The 24,995-nt window shown below is 40.5% G+C and overlaps 2 protein-coding genes and 1 long non-coding RNA gene across 4 annotated transcripts in view; 1 reads left to right on the top strand and 2 right to left on the bottom strand.

The window, feature by feature from the left end:
- Positions 1–24,995, top strand: part of SLC16A4 (solute carrier family 16 member 4) — a 29,122-nt gene that overhangs the window by 1,160 nt on the left and 2,967 nt on the right. Inside the window, exons 2-8 of one of the 2 annotated variants that reach the window (XM_003892359.5) lie at positions 1,140–1,258; positions 7,499–7,631; positions 8,971–9,114; positions 9,667–9,828; positions 11,733–12,233; positions 13,926–14,137; positions 15,554–15,647. In XM_003892359.5, the coding sequence (XP_003892408.1) occupies positions 1,172–1,258; positions 7,499–7,631; positions 8,971–9,114; positions 9,667–9,828; positions 11,733–12,233; positions 13,926–14,137; positions 15,554–15,647 (1,333 nt within the window). In that variant the 5' untranslated portion in view covers positions 1,140–1,171. The remainder of the gene's footprint in view (positions 1–1,139; positions 1,259–7,498; positions 7,632–8,970; positions 9,115–9,666; positions 9,829–11,732; positions 12,234–13,925; positions 14,138–15,553; positions 15,648–24,995) is intronic. The other variant, XM_003892360.5, reaches the window with a different exon arrangement.
- LOC103887635 lies at positions 12,475–13,929 on the bottom strand. Its single transcript, XR_001892509.1, has 2 exons — positions 13,537–13,929; positions 12,475–12,710 (listed from the first exon to the last, which is right to left on the bottom strand). It is a non-coding gene; the product is annotated as an uncharacterized LOC103887635 (long non-coding RNA).
- RBM15 (RNA binding motif protein 15) overlaps positions 18,112–24,995 on the bottom strand; it is a 36,648-nt gene continuing 29,764 nt past the window's right edge. The window contains exon 3 of the transcript XR_002515524.2: positions 18,112–18,797. The gene's annotated coding sequence lies outside the window, so the exon portion shown is untranslated. The remainder of the gene's footprint in view (positions 18,798–24,995) is intronic.

Raw genomic sequence — 24,995 nt, 5'->3', positions numbered from 1 at the left:
CAGTCCATATTCAAGTTTCCCCAATTGTCCCCACAAACTGTCTTTTACAACTTTTTTTCTGATCTAGGATATATTCAATGAGCGGGTATCGCATTTCGTTGTCACGTCTGTTTAGCTCCAAAAATATTTACATTTAGCAAGTGTTTTCTAAGGAGAATTCCTAAACTCAAGGCTTCCCTTCCCTTTCTATCTCTTAAGTCGAGAGTTCACCCAGAGGACCAGCAGGGTGATGTACAGCTTCCCCAAGAAACTGGCTTGCAGACCTGGGGCGAGGGACACTGAGTACAGTTTTCAGATTGGCCACCCCACAGTCACTGAGGTCAGGCTTTCCAGGTAACTAAGTCCTTAGTTGCATCAGGCAGACTTCATCTGTAACTGAGGGGCTTCAGAAAAATTACAAGTGGTTTTATATCAGAGGAAAAAAGGTTTTTTTGCTGTTTTGTTTTAAATTCCAACTTTTATTTTAGATTCAGGGGGTACATGTGTAGGTTTGCTACAGAGGTATATTGTGTGATGCTGAGATTTGGAGTATAATTGAACCCGTCACCCAGGTAGTGAGCATAGCACCCAATAGGGAGTTTTTCAACCCTCCTCCCTCCCTATCTTGTAGTCCCCAGTGACTGTGGTTCCCATCTTTACATCCATATGTACCCAATGTTTAGCTCCCACTTATAAGTGAGAACATGCAGTATTTGGTTGTTTCTGCATCAGTTTGCTCAAGATAATGGTTTCCAGCTGCATCCATATTGCTGTAAAGGATATGATTTTGTTCTTTTTTATGGCTGTGTAGTATTCCATGGTGTCTATGTGTCACATTTTCTGTATCCAACCCACTCTTGATGAGCACATAGGTTGATTCCATGTCTTTGTTACTGTGAATAATGCTGCAGTGAACATAAAAGTGCATGTGGCTTTTTGGTAGAACAATTTATCTTCTTTTGGGTATATACCCAGGAATGGGATTACTGGGTCAAATGGTAGTTCAATTTTTAGTTCTTTCAGAAATCTCCAAACTGCTTTGCACAGTGGCTGAACTAATTTGCATTCCCACCAACAATGTATGAACATTCCCTTTCAGATAAAAAGTTTAAAAGTTTAGTTTCTGGTCCACTGAATCAACTGTCTTGGATTTATCACAGGGATCTTCTGCATTTAAAATAGAAGAGGCATCATGCTGAAGAGGGAGGGGAAGGCCCGACCTTACACTGAAACCCCGGATGGAGGATGGGGATGGATGATTGTGGTTCATTTTTTCCTGGTAAGATTTCGCTTTTTTCCCCCTTTCCTATTGCCTGAAAGCAGGCTTTCTGGAGAAAGGCTCAGGGCTGCCTACAAATAAGATCACTTAGGAAATCTTTGGCACCTGACTGGAGGGGTGGGCAGGAACAAGGCCAGGAGCTGCCAAAAACTGCTAAAGTCAGAGGCCCATGCCCAACCTAGGAGAAAGCTGAAAATACCCCTGGAGCGAAAGCAGAAATGTTCCTGGGCTGGGTGTGGGGGTTCACGCCTATAATTCTAGCACTTTGGGAGGCCTAGGTGGGCGGATCACTTGAAGTCAGGAGTTCGAGACCAGCCTGGCTAGCATGGTGAAATCCCATCTCTACAAAAATTAGCTGAGTGCAGTGGCGTGCGCCTGCAGTCCCAGCTACTTGGGAGGCTGAGGCAGGAGAATTGCTTAAACTCAGGAGGCGGAGACTGAAGTGAGCCAAGATCCTGCCACTGCATTGTAGCCTAGGCAACCATGAGAGACTCTCTCAAAACAAACAAACAGAAACGTTCCTGAATCCAGTCCTCTAATCTTCCTGTCTACCACCTCTTAAACCTGAGAATGTTCGGTCACAATCAGCAGTTCTGTACTGGCTGCATGGCAGTTAGGGTTTGGGGACAATCATACTTTTAACCATCCCAAAAGTAGCACTGAGAGGTGCTAAAAAGTGCTCTGGGGGTGGTCTCCCCAGTTCAGCCCAGCATAGATAGAGCACTGCTGGCACAGCCCCCTCCACTGATAAGGGGTGGGGACGTTTCCTCTGGCCTGCTGTCTACTTCCCAATCCATCCCCACTAACTATAGTTTATGCTATCTATATTTCCAATGTGTTTGGAAAGGGAGGACACGGATTTTGAAGGGGGAGCCTGATTTTTCTCCCTCACCCATAAGCAACTAGACTAGGCATTCCATTTTTTAAATTAACTTCTTTCCCTCACCCTCCCAGGGGTTGAGGTGTGACAGTGGTGATCTGCATCATCAGCATGCCCATTCCAGAATGTCGGTGAATCCCAGCTATGCCCTACACAGCTCTCCAGAGAGCAGCACCAGCGGCACATGCACTCAAAAAAATACCCTTCTTGCCGACACTTCTCCCCTACTCAGCCCTACAGTAAGCAGTTCACAGGGAAGGGTAGCACAAGTCCTGGTGCCTTCTAATAATCCTATAGTTCACATGCAGATAACTAAGAACTCTACAAATAGGATGGTGGGAAAACATCAGGCCTCCTCCCTAGTGCTACAGAAGTTAGGGGCAGAGGTCCCCAGCCAGGATTTATGTAATACAAAACTCCTAACACATAATGGTAGTACTTGCTAAACATTAGCTTCAGTACTGAAGAATGTGGAATCTCATTTTCCTCCCAGAAATGTTACTAATAGAGAAACTAAAGGATGCCCTAAGTCTGAGAGCCCTTCCTGTGGCTGGGCCACCTCCCTAAATCATAGGTTTTGCAGAATGGGCACTGTTGGTGAGGATCTCTAATTCTCCTGCCTTTCTCCCCAGTAACCACCCTGACTTTTTCTACATTATCCTCTGAGGATAGAATGGTTTTTGACCAATTCAGTTGCTCGTAAGAAAAACCATCTAATAACCAGATTAATAAACACTGTACCACTTTTAGGGTGTGATACTGCTTACTAAGCACAAAAAATGCACTGGATCCTCAAAATGTTAACAATAAATTCAGAGGCTAATCCCCCACAGTTGTAATGTGCACACTTGAATGACTGTGCTTTTGTTTCTGTATGACTTACAAGTGTTCTTTTCTGTAACAGAGGAGCTCCTGGTAAGTGAAAAATAACAATGTTCTTTGGGAGCTTCCTACTTAAAAAAAAAAGAGAGAGAGATTCATTCTAACCAACTTGCCACACTTTATATATTTGTATGACTGTTTTCTGTATTCAGTCTGTCTTACTAGACTGAATGTTCTGTGGGGGCAGGGCCTTCGTCTGCATTGCTCATGAGTATACGCTCATTACTGTAAGCCCAGTGCCAGTATACAGCCTGGAACGTAGTAGGCACTCAGTAAATACTGTTGGTGGATGGATAGATGGGTGAATTGATAGCTGCACACATTTATGAATAAACAAATAAGGATGAAGGGGATAGTTGATGAAATTGAAGAGATGAGAATGGCTCTTGAGGCTATGAGAAGCTAATGAGAAAAATTAAGCAGGGATGTCATAGATTTGCATTTCAGAGAAATGTGATACGCAGATGCTACTGAGAGGTCAAATAGGAGAGAAATAACAAGAGTCTATTGGTTTAGCAACAAAAAAGTCCCATAACCTTGATAAGAGCTAGTACAGTGGAGCAGTGGGGGCCAAAGGTAGTGAACTTTAGTTTTCAGTGGAGTAGCGGAATGACAGAAAGCTGAGATACCTAATAGAGTATTTTTTACAGAAACTTGCCTGTGAAGGTCAGGAGGAGCTAGGGTGATACTAGAAAGGGATGCAGGATAAGAAGTTGTTATTAGATAAAACTAACTCTGACAAAGCCTGGTCCCTGTATTGAAAATAAGTCACTGAGGCTGATCCAACTCCTTTCCCAAGACAATAATTAAAATGATCTAGTGAGGAAACTCTTACTGGAGGTGGGGTGTGGGGAAGGCCTGCTTAAGGTGTTCCTGCCAGATTCAACCCAATTAACTGCTCTTAAAGACAAAAAGAAAATGAGGGGACTGGAGAAGTTCTAGGGTTTTTGCTTTATTTTGGAGTGAGTCATTTACCATGTATGATGTGGACTCTGGTAACAGAACTGAAACCTACCAAGCTTGGTCTAAGACATGGGATTATGTAGAATAATGCAGATTTATGTCGTCTGCTAAATTAACTAAGAAAAAACCTACACCTTGGGAGAGAGTTTTAATATCGTTGAGTCAAAACTCAAACAAAGTTGGAAGACTTCAAGTTAAGGGACAGTAAGCATGGTAGGTGCAAAGGCTCTGCCCTTGGTCTTCTTGATACACAGTGGACACGGACCCAGTTATTAGAGACAAGTCCTAACCATTCACTGCTGCTACACCCAGACATCAAGGACAAATCAGAGACAGAAAGCTCTGAACTGGGGGACCAGGAGCTAGCTAAATTTAGGTAGCTAAGAATATAGAGGTCAACATCCTCTAGATACCAGCACAGAACAAAAGGAAGTTTATTTTACAGAATGATGCGTTTTAGTACTCCTTGCTCATGAACGGACACAATCACCACATTATTATGAACTGACAGAAGAAAGTCCAAGTCATTTGAGATCTGTGTATATTTTCTAGCCTAATTTCTAGCCTGACAGAAGTGCCTTAGAGGAAAATTATGGTTATAAATTGCCTAAATGGAGGCCTGATAAAATGTCTTTTTAACTTTTGAATATATAGTCCTGGCGTTTATAGCACTGTTCATTCTAAATAAGTTTGTTCCTTTTATCAAATCAGAAAGGGGAAAAGTATATTAAGAGACTTCTTCCTCACCACTACCACTGTTGCAATTTCTGAGCATCGCCAATAGTGATGGGGTGAAAAGAAGGGGGCAGGTCTTGATTATTTAAAAGCAGGGGCTGAGGGAGGGAGGTATCTAAGAGAAAGCATATCTCTCATTCAAATGAATGAGTGAATGGTACCAATAGAAAAAACTGAAAAGAGTAGGCATAGGATAAGGGAAATGTGAGTTTATGTTTGGACAAGTTGACTAGAAGTTATAAAGATATGGTAGACAATTAGAGGAATTTAAAGCTCTCGGGAAAGCAGAATGGAAACCACAGTTAATTGTTTCGAGTGTTAAGTGCCAAATATTAAGTACTGTATCAGAATTTTCTCAATTACTCTTCACAGTCTTATGAGCTAGGTAACATTTTCATCCCCCACCGCCGCCCCTCCATCATAAAAGAGGAAGCTTAACCCCTGTGATGTGCGAAGTAGTTTGCCCAAGGTCACGCCCCAGTAGGAAGCACAGCCTGGATGCAAGTTAAGGCAGACTGATTGCAGAACCCTATTCAGCTACACCACCATAAGTATGCAGGTGGTAATTAAAACCTTGAGAGTGAATGATTGTCCAGGGAACAGGTATTAAGCGAGATGAGTACAGAACTGTAACAGATGGGCTGAGAAAGTGGCATTAATGAAAGGGAACCTAAGGCTTTGTGGTTCTTTTATTATTATTAATTTTGAGACAAGGTTTCACTGTCACCCAGGCTGGAGTGCAGATAGTGTGATCACAGCTCACTGTACCCTTGACCTCCCAGGTTCAGGTGATCCTCCTACCTCACCCTCCCAGGTAGCTGGGACTACAGGTGTTATACCACTACGCCCAGCTAATTTTTTGTACTTTTTGTAGAGACAGGGTTTTGCCATGTTGCCCAGGCTGGTCTTGAACTGCTGGGCTCAAGCGATCCACCCACCTTGGCCCCCCAAAGTACTAGGATTATAGGCAGGAGCCTCCATGCCCAGCTGGTTTTATGGTTCATAAGCAATGCACGGCCAGGTTGAAAGCAGAGGTGGCCTTGAAAAGCCAGTGCTACTGAAACAAGGAAAGGAAAAGGGGAAGCCAGGAAGCCCCTGGAGATAGAGAGTACACATGGCTCCTGGGCTTTAAGACTGAATGCAAACTCTGGCTAGGTTTCCCCTCTAGACCCCTGTGGGATCAAGTATGACTGTTACTCAAAAAGGGAAAGAAAGAATAGCACTTAACAGCCCCCCGGCTAACTAGAATTCTGAGAAATAAAAGTTAATACTCCACAGAAAGAAAACCTCATCTCCAAAGCAGCAATTCTAGTGGAGTGCAGGTAAGGAAGATTAGGTGGGGCAGAAAGAAAAGGATGCGGCACCTGGCCCAACCTTAAGGTGACCATACATCCCAGTTAATCCAAAATTAAGCACCCCTTTTCACTCTTGAGTGTCTCAATTTGGATGATACATTATATGGTCAACCTATTTATATATCAAGTGAAGGAAGGTACTCAGCTCAGCAGCAGAGTTAAATCAAAACTAATCTAAGAACTGACAGGAATAATTATTCCTCTTATGGACAAACACTTTTCTCCCACAAAGGTAACTGAAATTAGCTGTCTTTAACAGATGCTACTGAGGGCAGTAGAGGAGTACCGGATCTAGAGTCAGTCTAATCTGGGTTCAAATCTCAGTTCCAGTACCCCTATTTTAAGCAACTTTTTACCTCTCTAAACTTCAATTTCCTGATCTTGGAACTGCTGTCGCAAAATTATAACTGAGAAAATTATTACGGAGACAGAGATCTGACCTAACCAACTCCATCTTGCTTCTAACTTCCAAGCTGTCCTTGTTCATTCCCATGTGTAGGCTGAACTAATTTTGGGGGAAACTTAGTTAATAGCTTAATTTTGAAAGAGAAACTAACAGCCCTTTCCAAAAAAAACCCAAAAAAAACCCCAAAACAAAACAAACAAAAAAAACCACCTCCTTTCTGCCTGGGGACTAGATTGTCTTTGTAGGATTAAAAATTAGCCATAAGATTAGAAATTATGGTTTAGGAATCATACAGCTGGAGGCTACAAGACAGACCCTCCCCAAATTGCTCAAGGGATAACATCACTATTATGAAACCTAAGATCAGTGCTTGAGATAATTTGCAGACCCTGCACTTGATGGATCAGCTGGCACCACCCAGATTAATAAACTGGTTTATCTGGTCATGGGTCCCCCCGCCCCTGCCCCTGCCCCTGCCCTTCCATCCAGAAGTGACTAGGCACAAAAGGGCAGCTTTGTTTCATCTCTGACCCAACCAATCAGCACTCCCAACTCACTGGCATCCCACCCACCAAATTATCCTTAAAAACTCTGATCCCCAAAACCTCAGGGAAACTGACTGGCATAATGAACTCCAGTCTCCTGCACAATGGGCGCTGTGGGAATAACTCTTTCTCTACTGCCAATTCCCGTCTTGATATATCAGCTGTATCTAGGCAGCAGGCAAGGTGAACCCATTGGATGGTTTATTTGGTATAAATTATTTGGTATACAACACTGGCATGCCTATTCCAAAGCCATGAAATGAGGATTAAATGAGATGTTTCCATTTAAAATGCTTAGCTACTTTAAAAGTAATGACTTCCCCCATAAAATATAAGATGTATAATGAGGCTCAACCAATAAGGCAAACTGGTAAATAGTTGTAGGTTAAGGGAATCATAACTTCTAGTAGCCGTAATTGCCTCTGTAATGGCTGACTTACCACCTGAGTTGGACTCTGGTCTGCTTTGATTTAGGTGAATGTGTTTGTGATGGGGATGACCAAGACTTTTGCAATTTTCTTTGTGGTCTTTCAAGAAGAGTTTGAAGGCACCTCAGAGCAAATTGGTTGGATTGGATCCATCATGTCATCTCTTCGTTTTTGTGCAGGTATAAGGCTGGCAATAAGCTTGCTGTCCAAAGAGAAAAACCACAAAGGGCAATTCCAAGATTCCTATTCCAGACTGAAGCATTGCTAAAATTCAGGTTCATTATGTAACACTAAGAAAGTAAGGAATTGCAATATTTAGCTTCCACTTGACTTAGTAACAAAGTTGGGAGAATCAGCATTCAAAGAAAGAAAGATGAAGAATTATTAAATGCCATGATTCAGTATTTCATGCATTGCCTTTCCAGTCTGTTAATGCCTTAATATGGGTTCAGTGAGTAAGGCCCTCAACCTGGAAGTTAGGCCATGAAGTTCTAGTTATCTAAGTATACTCAGAACAATTTTATTTATTTATTTATTTATTTTTTTGAGACAGACTCTCACTCTGTTGCCCAGGCTGGAGTGCAGTGGTGTAATCTTGGCTCACTGCAACCTCCATCTCCCAGGTTCAAGCGATTCTCCTGCCTCAGCCTCCCACGTAGCTGGGATTACAGGCGCCCGCCACCATGCCTGGCTAATTTTTGTATTTTTAGTAGAGATGGGGTTTCACCATGTTGGCCAGGCTGGTCTCAAACTCCAGACCTCAGGTGATCTGCCCACCTTGGCCTCCCAAAGTATGAGATTAAAGAGCCATGGCGTCCAGCCTCAAAACAAATTATAGAACCAATTTCTCCTCTTTTATTTGGAGCTGTAACAGGATGGAAGAGCAGATAAGTGATTCAACCTTATTCTAGTCATTGACCACTATATGCAATCTTTTCGTGGAGGTTCTATAATGAATTTCAAAACACCTCCCCTCCAAACCATATTTGCAATAAACATTTTCTTTTAAACTCCCCTTCCAAAAACTAAAATAGTGTGAGACTAGTGATATTAAAAAACCCGATATGAAAATATTTTTTTAAGAATACATAATACTTCAGCCGGGCGCGGTGGCTCAAGCCTGTAATCCCAGCACTTTGGGAGGCTGAGACGGGCGGATCACAAGGTCAGGAGATCGAGACCATCCTGGCTAACACGGTGAAACCCCGTCTCTACTAAAAAAAATACAAAAACAGTCATGAGGTATGCATGCCTGTGGTCCCAGCCATCCGGAGGCTGAGGCAGGAGACACCATGTGAACTCCGGGAGGCGGAGCTTGCAGTGAGCTGAGATCCCGCCACTGCACTCCAGCCTGGGCCAGAGCCAGACCTAGCCCCAAAAAAAAAAAAAAAAAAAATACATAATACTTCAAAGTAAACAGTCCTCTTGCTTTCCTTGTCATTCATTTAAATCGCCATCAGAGGATAAGAGATGCCAGACCATATTTACCTAAGAATTGCCTTTCTTTCTTCTTTTAAGGTCCCCTGGTTGCTATTATTTGTGACATACTTGGAGAGAAAACTACCTCCATTCTTGGGGCTTTCCTTGTTACTGGTGGATATCTGATCAGCAGCTGGGCCACAAGTATTCCTTTTCTTTGTGTGACTATGGGACTTCTACCTGGTGAGTTCCTTGTAATTATGTGACCATAGAAGGATGGGAGTGGTGGCTCACACTTGTAATCCTAGCACTTTGGGAGGCCAAAGCAGGTGGATCACTTGAGTCCAGAAGTTCCAGACCAGCCTGGGCAACATGGTGAAACCCTGTCTCTACTAAAAATACAAAAATTAGCCAGGCCAGTGGTGGCACATGTCTGTAGTCCCAGCTATTTGGGAGGCTGAGGCAGGAGGATTGCTTGAGCCCAGGAAGTTGAGACTGTAGTGAGCCGAGCCTGCGCCACTGCACTTCAGTCTGGGTGACAAAGTGAGACCCTGTCTCAAAATATGTATCTGTGTATGTATGTGTGTGTGTGTATATATATGTATATATGTGTGTGTGTGTCTGTGTGTGTATATATATATATATGCATCTATCCATAGAAGATGGAACAGGACCCTTCCCTTCTACTGTTCCTGGGTCCAAAAGGCCTATTATCTTGGATCCAGGAAATTATCTTTTCTGGTACCAAGCCACTTAATGTGAGAGTGATTCTAAACTATTATGTTTTTCTTTTAGGTTTGGGTTCTGCTTTCTTATACCAAGTAGCTGCTGTGGTAACTACTAAATACTTCAAAAAACGATTGGCTCTTTCTACAGCTATTGCCCGTTCTGGGATGGGACTGACTTTTCTGTTGGCACCCTTTACAAAATTCCTTATAGATCTGTATGACTGGACAGGTAAGTCATTCTAAGTTTCTTTACTATCAACTGTGCAAGATTTAGCATTCAGCTTTCTCCCTTTGAGAACTGGAAGTTAAGACTTTTAGAGCAATCGATTTCACAAGGTATTGCAACAGAGGAAATGAGCATAATTTCTAAAGTAAATATGCTTCTCTTCCCTGGAGAATACATATGCAGAGGAGATCTTGAAATACTTGCAGGCTTTGCCAGCTCATACTCAATTCAGAATTTACCATAGGGCTCAACGTCTGAGGAGATGGAGGGCATTCCGTGCAGCTGGAAACAGCTTGCAGTAAAAGCGATACTCCTGGGGAAACAAGGCGTCCCCCTTCCTCCCTCAAAACACTCACTTTTCCCATTTTCCCTTTAAGACAAAAATATGCATTTTAAAAATGCCTCCTCCATCAGACTCACTAAAATAGATGAAAATGAAAAATACTTTCGTAAAAAGAGTATGTTCCTTAATAGTTTATATAATGTCAACTACAAATTTTCACAAATGAATAAAAAATGATTCATCTCACAATTTTCTTTGTAACTAAGACATTTGGATTAAAATAATCTTAAACTACTGGAAAAAATATATGTATATGTATATATTCATGCCTATTGCTATCTACATGGCAGTTTTGTTGAATCTTTCCTAACTATTCAGTAGTCTCATGGTGAATGGGACCAGCTGACAAATCCATGATAGGATAGCAGAACCTATAGCCTATTCTATCTTTAGAAGCACCATACAAGCCATAGCTTTGATCAGGACATGCTGAATGCAAGCAACTATTCAGCTTCAAAGGCAAGATTAGCATCTGTCATCTTTTAAGGAAGATCTAAAAAATGTCATGGGATGAAAGGCTATCCATGCCTTCCTCCCCCTGCCTTTTTTTTTTTTTCTTTTTGAGATAGGCTCTCTTTGTCACTCAGGCTGGAGTGCTGTGGCGTAACATCGGCTCACTGCAACCTCCACCTCCTAGGCTAAGCGATCCTCCCACCTTAGCCTCCCAAGTAACTGGGACTGCAGGTGAATATCACCACATCAGGCTAATTTTTTTTGTATTTTTTGTAGAGACAGGTTTTCACCATGTTGCCCAGGCTGGTCCTGAACTCCTGGGCTCAAGTGATCTGCCTGCCTCAGCCTCCCAAAATGCTAGGACTATAGGCATGAGCCATAGCACCTGGCCAGGTGTCCCCTCTTCTAAGGTTGTTTCCAAATGATTTATTTCATCTTATTCTATTTTTTCTGTACCTAAATCTGTACTCTCACTTCAGGATATTTAAATTTTCTTTCTTTTTTTTTGAGACGGAGTCTCGCTCTGTTGCCCAGGCTGGAGTGCAGTAGCGCAATCTCCACTCACTGCAAGCTCCGCCTCCCAGGTTCACGCCATTCTCCTGCCTCAGCCTCCCATGTAGCTGGGACTGCAGGCGCCCGCCACTGCGCCTGGCTAATTTTTGTATTTTTAGTAGAGACGGGGTTTCACCATGTCAGCCAGGATGGTCTCGATCTCCTGACCTCGTGACCCACCTGTCTCGGCCTCTCAAAGTGCTGGGATTACAGGCGTGAGTCACTGCCCGGCCTAAATTTTCTATTTAATATTTTAGCATTTAAAATACCCTCCTCTCCCTCCAAAAACTTGCCCCCCCCCAATGCTTAACACAAATAACCACCACCTCTCCTTTTATCCCATCTATTGGTGCAGCTTTCTGGTTCTCTATCTCCAAAGCACTACATTAGTACATGGATACTGCAGTGTATATGACTAATAAGTCAAATCAGAGACAAAGTAATGTTTTCAAGAATTAATGGCCTATGCCAGTGGGGCCTCTTCTGAGCCTACGAACACAAAGCAATATTGTGAACTGAAAGGCTATTTTTAATTGCTCAATCTCTCCCTCCTATTTAGGTGCCCTTATATTATTTGGAGCTATTGCACTGAATTTGGTGCCTTCTAGTATGCTCTTAAGACCCATCCATATCAAAACTGAGAATTCTGGTATTAAAGATAAAGGCAGCAGTTTGTCTGCACGTGGTCCAGAGGCATGTGCAACAGAAACACACTGTGATGAGACAGAAGAGTCTACCATCAAGGACAGTACTACGCAGAAGGCTGGACTACCTAGCAAAAATTTAATAGTCTCACAAAATCAAAGTGAAGAGTTCTACAATGGGCCTAACAGGAACAGACTGTTATTAAAAAGTAATGAAGAAAGTGATAAGGTTATCTCGTGGAGCTGCAAACAACTCTTTGATATTTCTCTCTTTAGAAATCCTTTCTTCTACATATTTACTTGGTCTTTTCTCCTCAGTCAGTTAGCATACTTCATCCCTACCTTTCACCTGGTAGCCAGAGCCAAAACACTGGGGATTGACATCATGGATGCCTCTTACCTCGTTTCCGTAGCAGGTAAGAAAGCCTACGTCAGCCTTCTACCCAAAAGGAAAGATCAACTTAATTTTACAAGTTTTTTACATTTTAACAAAAAGCTAAAGAAAAACAAAAGAGGAATTGTAGAAGGGCCAGAGAAAGTAAAATGTTTGAGGCTAAATGGAGCACCTGGGCATTTCCCCGGAAGAGATCTCTGTCACTGCACACAGGCTCCCCTACTAGATAGTGGACACTAAAACAAGTCTTACTCATCTTCATATAACAGTGTTTGACACAGTAGACATTATTTATTAGATAAATGTGGAAATTTCAAAAAGCTGATGCTCAGTGGTAATAGCCATTGTAAGGAACAGAAAACCCCAGGTAGACAGCACAGTGCAGTGGCTCAAAGGATTGGTTCTGGAGCAAGACTTCCCTGGCTCAACCTCCTGCTCTGTATTTCTTAACTGTGGGAACTTCAGCAAGTTACTTTGCTTCATGGTGCCTTCATTTCATCTGTAATACAGGGATAATAGTATCTACCCTCATAAGATTGTCAGGATCAAAAAAGCAATGCATGTAGAGTTTAGAATAGTGCCTGGCCTGTAGCAAGCATTCAGTAATGTTTTATTATTTGTAGCTAAGGATTTTTTCCCTTGAACTCATAGTAAAACAGATAAATACAACTTTTAAGGCTAGTCACTTATGGATTGTCTGATATTTAAAATAAGTTAAAATGTAAATTAAAAATAAAAACAACTGGCCGGGCATAGTGGCTCACGCCTGTAATCCCAGCATTTTGGGAGGCTGAGGTGGGCGAATCACAAGGCCAGGAGATTGAGACCATCCTGGCTAACATGGTGAAACCCCATCTCTACTAAAAATACAAAAAATTAGCTGGGCATGGTAGCGGGCACCTGTAGTAGCAACTACTCGGGAGGCTGAGGCAGGAGAATGGCACGAACCCGGGAGGCAGAACTTGCAGTGAGGCGAGATTGTGCCACCGCACTCCACCCTGGGTGACAGAGCAAGACTGTTTCAAAAATAATAATAATAAAAAAATGAAAATAAATAAATAAAAGCAACTACTTTAGTTGACTACTCATAAAACTGTTTAAAGACAGAATGCTTGATCTAGAAGATAGGGATTTGGTCAGGTGCAGTGGTCCAAAATACGATCTCCCATTTCCAAACTTACTACATATTTTCAAATTAAGCATAAACTTTGGAGGACTTAATTCCTAAAACTTCATATGCAATTATGAGTCCCAACATCTCTTTTTTAACAGAAGACTTATTTATACTCCAATCTTCTACAATACAATTTCCCCAAGACACTGACCTGAAGGTCTATTTGTCTTTTAGAAACTTCATTTTCTCACTTGCAGGACCTCTTAGACGAAGGGACTGCATGGCCTTCTGCGCCCAGGGTCCTCTGTAACCAAAGATTCCCACTATAGTGATGATGTAAGCTTTCCAAACACAATCAGAAAAAAACCCTAACTACGGGGGTCTTCTACACAACTCTAGCGGAGACTTTTTTGCTATTTTATTAAATGTATTTGGAATAGGTAAGTAAATAATAGAGCTTCATGGTACACAAATGAAATCATTTTTTTCCTCACATATCCTGGCCTCGGGATGAGGTCATATTACTTGGGAAATGATGCCGTATGCATTCACATTTTTCAAAGGGGCTAGGAAAATAAAAAGATTTCAATATTGTTCCAGGTATCCTCGAGACGGTCAGTCAGATTATTTCTGGATGGGTTGCTGATCAAAACTGGATTAAGAAGTATCATTACCACAAGTCTTACCTCATCCTCTGCGGCATCACTAACCTGCTTGCTCCTTTAGCCACCACATTTCCACTACTTATGACCTACACCATCTGCTTTGCCATCTTTGCTGGTGGTTACCTGGCATTGATACTGCCTGTACTGGTGAGTAGACACACTCATTAACATTGTTAAACCATTCAGTAAAAGCAAATATCAGTAACAATCTCCCCAAAATATGTATTTTGTATTAATTTTATAACCTAAAAAAATCATTTCAAACATCTTAGAAACTCTGCAGCTATATCCTGTCCAGTTACTCATCTTGTGTGTGACGGGGGAGGGATGGTGAGAGGACTATCCACATGGGACAGCAATAAAATTAAAGCAAAAAAGGGATCAGCAGGATTCCTTTTTACTTATCAGTCTCCTAGATTAGGCTTGTGTTCACTTCTCTCCTTCAGTTCCAGAAACTTGTTTGGCTCCTTTTAAGACATAATCTTAAAGAAGAGATCCCTGGGAACACAGAGAAAAACGGATTTCCTTACCAGTGTGGTTTCTCTCTTGAAGTTATTGCTTTGGTCCTGTGTACTTTCACAGGGCCATTGTTTTATACTTCCTCTCCACTTTTACCCTAAACTGACTCAAAGTCCTTGACCCAGATGCAACCAAAGTACTTCTACAAATACTTCTGTGTTCTGGGAACCCCTGGGAATTTCATGGGTTCTCCTTAGAACCAGGTGCTAAACATGCCGGAACAGATTTCCTAGAAAACTTCTGTTCTATCAATATTAGCATAAGTGCTACAGGATATTATACGAAGCTCAGGCAAAAATCAAGCTTCCTAAAGCTGAAATTAACTCCTTGTGTTATCTGATTACTTACAAACCAATGGCTGATACCTAGCCTTAGGGGATTCAAGAATATCACCATCTGGCCGGGTGTGGTGGCTCACACCTGTGTCAGCACTTTGGCAGGCAGAGGCGGGTGGATCGCTGGAGCTCAGGAGTTGGAGACCAGCCTGGGCAACATGGTGAAACCCCGCCTCTACGAAAAATAAAAAAATTAGCCAGGTGTGGTGGCACGCACCTGTGGTCCCAGCTACTTGGAAGTAGCTCCCTTGAGGTGGGAGGATCGCTTGAACCTGGGAAGTGAAGGTTGCAGTGAGCCAAGATCATACAACTGTACTCCACTCTGGGTGACAGAGTGAGACCCTGTCTCAAAAAAAAAAAAAAAAAAGAATAACACTATCAATTCATATTGTAAATATCATTTCCTAATAGGGAAAAGCAGCAAGGTTTGGGGAAGAAAAAGTACCCATGAACCACCTAAAAAATTAAAATGAAAATAAAAACTTGTATTCTTACTAATAAACTGAAAACACTGCCTGCCTAGCAGTTACTGTTCGCTATTAGTCCTCAGCTCTTTCACAATACTGGGGGCAAAAAGCCAACCAACTCACCCCAGAAGTCACACTGTTCATAGCTTGAGATTATATAAATAGTATTTGTCCCTTTTAGGCAGAAGTCTCTATAGAATTTCACCCTTAATGTGGCTAACACTGAATTCTAATTCCTACAGGTTGATCTGTGTAGGAATTCTACAGTAAACAGGTTTTTGGGACTTGCCAGCTTCTTTGCTGGGATGGCTGTCCTTTCTGGACCACCTATAGCAGGTAACACCTTTCACCACATTCTGAACAAATTTCAATAGCAATAAAAGGAAACACTGATCCAGGATTAATGGTAACATGTAATGACAGTATCAGGTTAAAAGAAACAGATTATTTCTGCTTTTCCTATATCTACTCACTCCATCACCAATGCAGAAAAATCTGAAGGCTCAGATTCTTGTATTCTCTTAAGATGTGCCTTAAGCAGATTCTTATATTCTTGGGAGTTGTAGGGCAGACCCTGGATCTATGTCTACTTGTCTGGGGGAGACAATCCAGAGTTTTTTCAGAGCCTCAAAGACCCATGATGCTTAAAAAAAAAAAGAAAAGAAAAAGAAAAAGAATAAAAAAGGCTGGGAGCAATTGCTGATGTCTGTAATTCTAGTACTCTGGGAGGCCAAGGCGGGGGTTATCACTTGAGCTGAGGGGTTCAAGACCAGCCTGGGCAACAGAGAGGCCTTGTCTCTATAAAAGAAAAAACGAAACAAACAAAAATCAATGTATGACTAGCATCCTGTATCTAAACATGAGTCACTTTTATAGAGCTTGAAAGGTATAGGCCTGACACTTTTATTCTTCTGATGTGCCATATCGATGTCCAGGATTGCCTGTTATCTGTTCTTTAAGTCTCTCTCTTTGAAAAGAGGCCCTTCAAATTGTGGGTACCAAGGATGGGAGGATACTTGCCCTAAAGGCCAGATCTCTATGGAGAGGCTATTGGGGGCCATTGAAAATTATTATATACAAGTACAGTAAACATTTGGGGAGTTCTCATATGTAAGTTAACTTTAAGATTCAAATTGTAGTTTTACATTCACCTTTTACCTAACTGGACATTTTATGCTTGCTGAACATTTAATCTAATACTATTATAAACTTAAATACTCACACAGAAATATTTCTAGGGAACAGACCTAAACTTCAGTTTCTCACACACCACAGGTTCTCAATGTATTTCAATGTACAAATTACTATGACATTTCTAATCATCCACAAAAAGGAACTTAGCCTAAAACTTACTTTTGCTTCTTTTAGTCCTGAAGTAAGACAGAAGGGAGTTGATCTTCTCTCACTATCATTATTTAAAAATTAAGTTTCATAATGATGTTAAATTTATACCTCTTAAGACTCAGAAAGGGGCCAGGCACAGTGGCTCACGCCTGTAATCCCAGCACTTTGGGAGGTCGAAGTGGGTGGATCACCTGAGGTCAGGAGTTCGAGACCAGCCTGGCCATCATGGACAAACCCCATCTCTACTAAAAATACAAAAATTACCCAAATGTAGTGGCAGGCACCTATAATCCCAGCTAACTCTGGAGGCTGAGGCAGGAGAATTGCTTGAACCTGGGGGATGGGGTTGCCATGAGCCGACTTCATTTTGCACTACTTCAGTCCAGCCTGGGCAACAGAGCGAGATTTCATCTCAAAAAAAAAAAAGATTCAGAAAAAGTAAATATTAAAAGAAGGAGTATAAACTAAGGATAACAAGAATTGTTACTGAGAGGGCCTGGCATAGTGGCTCACGCCTATAATTTCAGCACTTAGGGAGGCCAAGGTGGGAGGATTGTGTGAGTCCAAGAGTTCCAGACCAGCCTGGACAAGATAGTGAGGCACCATCTCTACAAAAAAATTTTTAAAAATCAGCCAGATGTGGTGGTGCATACCTGTAGTCCCAGCTACACAGGAGGCTGAGGTAGGAGGATTGCTTAAGCCCAGGAATGAGGGCAGTGAGCCTTGATCATGCCACTGCACTCCAGCCTGGGTGACAGAGTGAGACCCTGTCCAAAAAAAAAAAAAAAATTAGTACCGGGAACAAAAAACTATGCCACTATCTGAGGTTCAATTAAGGTATACTTATTCTAAAGAAAAAATTTATATAAATATGCAACCAACTCTCTTATTTGCATTTATGAACACACCCCTTCCCATGCTATCTAACACTTAGCCTACGTTTCACACCTGGAAAGCAGGCTAGAATTATAAAGTAAAGCCCAGAATTGTTATATAGGGACTAGTAAAAGGAGGCCAAATACCAGAAGTACCTTGCACAACTACTCTATGGCTAGTACCCAGGACAGTGAGATACAGAAAACAGAGCTCAAACACAGTTTGCTGATGCATTTTTTCAATCTTGATCCTTCTTCACTGGCTGTCCCAGTAGTACCTTGGAACTTTTCAAGCCTATTGGGCCAAAAGTACAAGGAAGTAACAAATACAAGGGCATAGAATATCTTACTCAAATGAAAAAGACAAGCGACAAAACTATAACACGTTTAATGTCCTATATGTCTTTGTATACTTCTTAAAATAAAATGCTTAAATAGTTCAATACTCGAGAAGACAAGGCAAGTGTTCTGAAGACCATTACCTGAAAAGAAAAAGCTATAGGTATATATGTGAGTTCTGAAGTAAATTTGTTGGGTAATGATCTCATTGTTTTTATGAAAACAGACTACCACAGAGCAGATTAAAAAACAGAATATATCACTTTATTTTCAAACTTTTATTTCATACACACACACACCTATGTAATGTAAAATATGAGATATAAAATACTTCTGTCAATAAGACAAAAAAAAGTTAACAAGCTTTTGTTAGCCCAAATCCAGTATATCCTAGCACCATACGTAAGGATAAAAAACTCATAATATATTTTTTTACCCATTAATTCAGAGTATTACTTAGGCAGCCATACATTCTGTAAGCTCTACAAAAAAGTCAAAGCAAGTTATAAGGTTATTGCTAAAGCTTACGTAGAAATTTTTAGTCCAGGACGTGCTCCTAGTGTCTTAAACAAGATTCTAACTGCAATGCTGTGCCCTTAACCATCTGTTGAAGAAATAAATTACAGGAAAGCTTTGTTCCTCTAAGTCATTCCTTGGTGAAATGGCAGAGGACGTTACAAAGGCCATTAGATTTGTTCCTAACTTCTGACTCCAGCAGCAACTACCAAAGAAACATTAGAAATGTTGATGTACAGATCAACTCAGTTCTTGCAGATGCAGGCAGAACTGAGTCTTTAACTGAATCAAAAGGTTTACTGGTGATGAAACATTAAATTCTCAACCAAACTTAGAATCTTCAGAACTGTATAAGATTCTCATTTTTTACTTACCTAAATCTGTTATTACCAAATCGCAAAAGTTGAAACTCCTATAAAAGAGTATAGGCATTTTAAATTAGGAATCTAACAAAAGTAAAACTTCTCATAATAATCTTCAGTCAAAACACTACTTAAAAATGGTAACATTTCAGCCATGCTCTTGTAGATCACACAGACAAAAAAGGTAACACATTACATGAACAATATTTCTGTCCTTCCTGTATGAAAATAAAAAAGAAAACAATATTAGTTCTATGCAACATATTTTAATAATTCAAGGAAAGCAAAATAGCACAAGAAATTCATAGACCCATATATACTATTCTTGTATTTTTTAAAATATAGAAAATATGGGCAAGAAAATTATACACCTCGATTTCTTACCTTTCTTTCATGATTTTAAGAAATAACGGTAGCAACAAAATTCTTTACTGAAACTGAGAGATTGAAAGGATGAAAGTTAAAACTTACCAGTCCCCACACCTCCTTTGTAAGACAACGCCCTGCCCACCCACTCTACCCCAAAGTCCCTTCTTATTCCTTTGCAATACTCAGTAACAATTTCAATTTTAATTAAAAAATATGGCCTGCATTGGAGTAGGTGAGTTTTAGGATTGTTCTAGGTTCCCTGACCCAGGGTGGTTAGTAGACCTAAGTGTAGACCAAATGTCACACAGCTCATCCAAACCCAACTGCTGCTTTTGGGGTTACATGGCACCCAGAACTACACACTAGCACAAAGATGGAAGCCTTGGCAGGCTGTGGAAAAATGAGAAGTATTGATATTTTAAGCCTTATTTCTCACAGACTCCTGTTAACAAAAGTAAACCTGCAAAAAAGCAATATAAATACAAAAATAGTGCCTTGGGCAGAAAAGCAAGTATATCTAATCACATTCTCCAACATACAGGGCAGATGTAAGCTACTTACATGAAATTCCTACTGTTCCATTCAAGGCATTTGACATGAAAGCTCAAAATGCTCAAGGCTCAGTTTCATTTTAAAATAAAACCAAGGGACTATATTAGCTGCCTATAAAATAAAACTGAATGCAGTTCCCCACTTCTCCATATTCCCCCCTTTCCCAACTGACAAATGCATACACTATGCTAACATACATATATGATCATTTATTTAAATTAATCACAAATATCTTCTGAAAACCCCCTAAAACACTATAAGTAATTACTTGATTACCTGATAATCAAGTAACTATCAAATAAATACTTGAAACTTAGCATTCATTCAATAACTGTCAACCAAATCACTAGCAGAGTACTCTGTTAAATGCTATGTGGGACACACAGAAGATAAAAGTTACTCACAGTCCTCACATGACTCACCAGGTCGTGACACAGTATTCACTCTGCCACATACACTGCCGGGACTTCATACTAAGAACAGCCTAGAACCTCTACAACTGTGAATTATTAGAATCTGCATTCTTCTACTTCATTAACTGAACACCTGATTAAGTCACTGTAGCCCATCACCTTATTTTCTTACCTTTAATTGAAGACATTCTGAGCTGTGGGATAATAAAATGACTTTAAAATATGTTGAAGTTTAAGTCAAGCAGGTATTTCACGCTTGTTTTTCCCCCCACCAAGCCCTAGAAAAATCATTTCTAACGCCAAATAGTTGTAAGTCAATTGTACTCCAGCATACGTTAAAGTCAACTAGCTCCTAAAGAAGTTTATGTCTCTATTATTTACCGATCTCATCAGAAACACCATGGAGTGAGACTGGTAATTTTGCACTAAGTCTATTTGTGTTTTACGGAAAAAGTTAAGTGCTAAAATATATATTCATCCATCTAAGCTTATATCTGTCCCCCTATCACAGAAAAGTCATCTCCTCATGAAATGATAGGTCATTTCCTATCTATCCCATCCTCAATTTCAGATATAGTATTAAACAAAAATTCCATCTGTTCCTCGCTCCACTATTACCAATCCTGACCTCTAGAGTTTTATCAGTCACCTTAGCCTATCAATTGAGAATTTCTCTATGGCCTAAAATTTTCCTTGGAAAATACACTCTGGAGGTTGCGGGTGAGTGGGCAGAAAGTGAGAAGGCAGAGCAAAGCCCCATCCTCTATACATTCTGTGGGGGAAAAAAAGGCTTAAAAAAGTAAATATTTTATGTATCTAGTGATTATTTTCCCCATAAACTACAAAGCCTTACAGATTTTTACTTTGATTCAGTTTTCCTAAGATTGATGAATACCTACAAAGCATCAAAAATAAATTCCAAATAGCTCTCTATTGTGGTTTAATAAGAGGAGGAGGAGTCCTTCCCTTATGTAATACACTTTGCAAGGCCAAAGAATCCAGCTTCCAAATCCTAATAGACACCACGATCCTTTTAATAAAACTTACAGCACACAGCCAATACTTGAAGCATTCCTAGTAAATCTTATTGCAAATTTCTACCAAGGAAACTTTACTGAGTTCCCATCTTAAAAGGCCCTGAAATTTAAATTTGCTAAGCCAAGTTTCCCAAGATTTTTCAGATCATGGCACATATAGAAAGTATTTGCGCAATACACCCAAAGTAAAAGAACAAGATTGCCAATAGCCAGCTGGTGGCTCCAGTGGACCCAGGGATGAGAGAAAAATTGTCTCTGCACACCTTGGAAATTTGCCACTATGCTACAACCCAACCACAGGAGTTCTGATTCAACTCTGACCAGTCACCTGCAGAATTTTCAACCACTTATTAGAACTAGCACCAAGAAACTTTGGAATTAAGGACCTTAAATTTTTTGTTTGTTTTTTGTTTTGAGATGGAGTCTCCCTCTGTCACCCAGGCTGGAGTGCAGTGGCACGATCTTGGCTCACTGCAACCTCCAGGTTCAAGTGATTCTCCAACCTCAGTCTCCCGAGTAGCTGGGACTACAGGTGTATCCTACCATGCTCAGCTAATTGTTTCTATTTTTAGTAGAGATGAGATTTTACCATGTTGCCCAGGCTGGTCTCGAACTACTGAGCTCAAGCAATCTGCCCACCTCGGCCTCCCAAAGTGCTGGGATTACAGGTGTGAGCCACTGCACCTAGCCATGTTAAGTTTTAATAAGATGACCAATAGTAAACTTACACAGTAATCCTAATAAAAATGATTCATAACTTGGCTTAACAATCAAGTTCTGAGATGTCTGAAGGCATGAATACTTTTTAGACAGGATGCTAAATTCCTTTTGAAGCATGTATGACCTAACACATAAAAAATGATGTGGAATAGTTTTAAAGTATTAACACTTAAAAAATGAATTCAGAATCCTATATTAAATATCTAACTTCAATGATTATTCTTATTCCTTTTTTACTGACTGTAAAAAAAGCTGGTTTGCACCAGTGTTTAAGGAAGCTCAGCCCAATCTTCCTATTTGTTTTAAATTATCACAGGAAACATTATTAGACATTTCTGCCTAAAACAAGTCCTATAGCCATAGATATAAGAAAAGAGTCTGGATTAATAACTTCAAATACAATAATTATTATTGTTAAATAATAATTTTACTGTGCATAAGAATCAACTGAGTGCCACCCAGGATGAAGTTCTGCTTGACAGAATCCAATGAATCTACATTATTAACATGCATCTCAGGTAAATCTGATGCAGGTAGCCTGTAGACACTGAGGAAATGCTTACAGAGGTCTTCAGCTTAATAATTCTGCATCAGCTGCCAGTTTATTCCTCAGAGTGCTGGCTACAAACAGTAATACCAGGCATAGAGTAAACATTCAGATACATGCACATTATCCTAGATTACCACTGGTATGTAATCTTGTCTTTTTCTGACATTCACAATGCTTATACTATGACCACAAAGGAATCTAGTCTTTTCAATGTCAACTTATGTGTGTGCTTCCATTTAAAATGGTGAGAATACGGTGGCTTCTGAACTATCAACAATAATTTCCTTGTGAGCGGATCACGAGGTCAGGAGATCGAGACCATCCTGGCTAACATGGTGAAACCCCCCATCTCTACTAAAAATACAAAAAATTAGCCAGGCGTGGCGGCAGATGCCTGTGGTCCCAGCTACTCAGGAGGCTGAGGCAGGAGAATGGTTTGAATCCAGGAGGCGGAGCTGGGAGTGAGTAGAGATCGCGCCACTGCACTCCAGCCTGGGCGACAGAGCGAGACTCCTCTCAAAAAAAAAAAAAAAATTTTTACTTAGAAGCATTAAACTGTTTAGGGTCAGAAGTGCATCTGAACAGATTTTTCGTACTGTTAAAAAAAAAAAAAAAAAAAAGAAAAATAATAAAATCAGACACTCATTCTCTATCTATCTATCTATCTATCTATCTGTTTTAAATTTTTGAGACAGGCTCTCCCTTTGTTGCCCAGGCTGGAGGGCAGTGGCACAATCACAGCTCACTGCAGCCTTAACCTCCTGGGCTCAAGTGATCCTCCCAACTCAGCCTCCTGAGTAGCTGGGACTACAGACATGTGCCATGACACCTGACTTTTTTTTTCTTTAACTTTTTCTTTATTCTTTTCCAATACTTTTCTAAATTTAATTTTACTTTTTGATAGAATAGGGTCAAGGTCTGACTATGTTGCCCTGGCTGGTCTTGAACTCCTAAGCTCAAGTGATCCTTCTACCTAGGCCTCCCAAAGTGCTAAGATTATAGGCATGAGCCATCACGCCTAGCCAACACCCAGCTACTTTATTACTTCTTTTTTGTAGAGATAGGGTCTCACCACATTGCCCAGTCTGGCCATGAACTCTTGGGCTCAAGCGATCTGCCTGCCTTGGCTTTCCAAAGTGCTGGGATTACAGGCATAAGTCACTGTGCCTGGCCAATCCTTTTACTTTCAGCAGTAGAGAAAGGCTAGTTATTCCAACCAAATAAAGTAAATGTTCCAATACCAATGAAGCTCAAAATTTAACTTACCTAGTAGCCACTTAAATATAAGCTTGATTATAACAACTATACTTTCATAAAATAATCAGTCATATGTGTATTTCTGCATCCTACATTTTACCTCCTATTTGCTAGTATAAATACCATCCTAAAACTAAATACTCGACTGTATACTATTATCCTATTGAATGGCAATTGGATCTTAATTTAGAATTTAAAAAATACAAATATCTCAATGATCAAATATGACTGAGAAACAGATTTACAACAATTATTTCATCTAGGTTTTATTTCACGTAATTTTGCAAGGAAATACATAGAAATAATTCTAAAACATGCTAAACAATTCCCTGCCCTGGTAAGAAAACATATTAAATATAGTCATGAGTTACTTAACAGGGATACATTCTGAGAAATGTGTTGTTAGATATTTTGTTGTCAGATGAACAGTATCCCTACCTACACACACCTAGGCTATATGGTAGAGCCTATTGCTCGTAGGCCACAAATCTATACAGCATGTTACCGTGCTGAGTACTGTAGGCAACTGTATCTAAACATTGAAAGATACTTGTATATCTAAACAAAGTACTCATGTATCTAAACATAGAAGGATACAGTAAAAATGCGTATCATAACCTCATGAGGTTTGTCCTGTTATGTGCCATATGACTATATTTTAATACTTAATGTTTCAGAAACAGCATTCTAAGAGTGAGTGAAATCCCAGCACTTTAGAAGGCTGAGGCAGGCAGATCACCTGAGATCAGGAGTTTGAGACCAACCTGGCCAGCATGGCAAAACCCCATCTCTACTAAAAATACAAACAAATTAGCCAGGTGTGGTGGTGGGCACCTATAATCCCAGCAACTCAGGAGGCTGAGGCAAGATAATCACTTGTACCTAGGAGTCGGAGGTTGTAGTGAACCGAGATTGCACAACCGCACTCCAGACTGGGTGACAGAGCAAGGCTCCATCTCAAAAAACAAAAAAAAGTGAGTGTGCGTGTGAGAGAGAGAAAGAGTGTGTGTGTGTGTGTGTGTACGCGCAGGCGCGCATATGTGTTTGTGTATAAAATGAAAGGCTTGGTCGGCAAGATGGCTCACACCTGTAATCCCAGCACTTTGGGAGGCCAAGGCACGAGGATGACTTGAGGCCAGGAATTTGAGACTAGCGTGGGTAACTTAAACCCAGTCTCTGTAAGAAATTTAAAAAAAAAAAAAAAGAAAAAGAAAAGAAATAAAGAAAAGGCTTATAAACAGTTTTCCTCTTCAATCCATTTTTACTATTTTTAGCTGTGCCTACCTGACATGTTAGTAGCACTGTTGGCCTTTTCATCCAAGAATTCCTAGTCTTTCCCCAGGGTGTTAC

This window comes from Papio anubis, chromosome 1, assembly GCF_008728515.1.
Source record: "Papio anubis isolate 15944 chromosome 1, Panubis1.0, whole genome shotgun sequence".
Taxonomy (NCBI): domain Eukaryota; kingdom Metazoa; phylum Chordata; class Mammalia; order Primates; family Cercopithecidae; genus Papio; species Papio anubis.
This window is presented reverse-complemented; position numbering and strand designations above follow the sequence as displayed.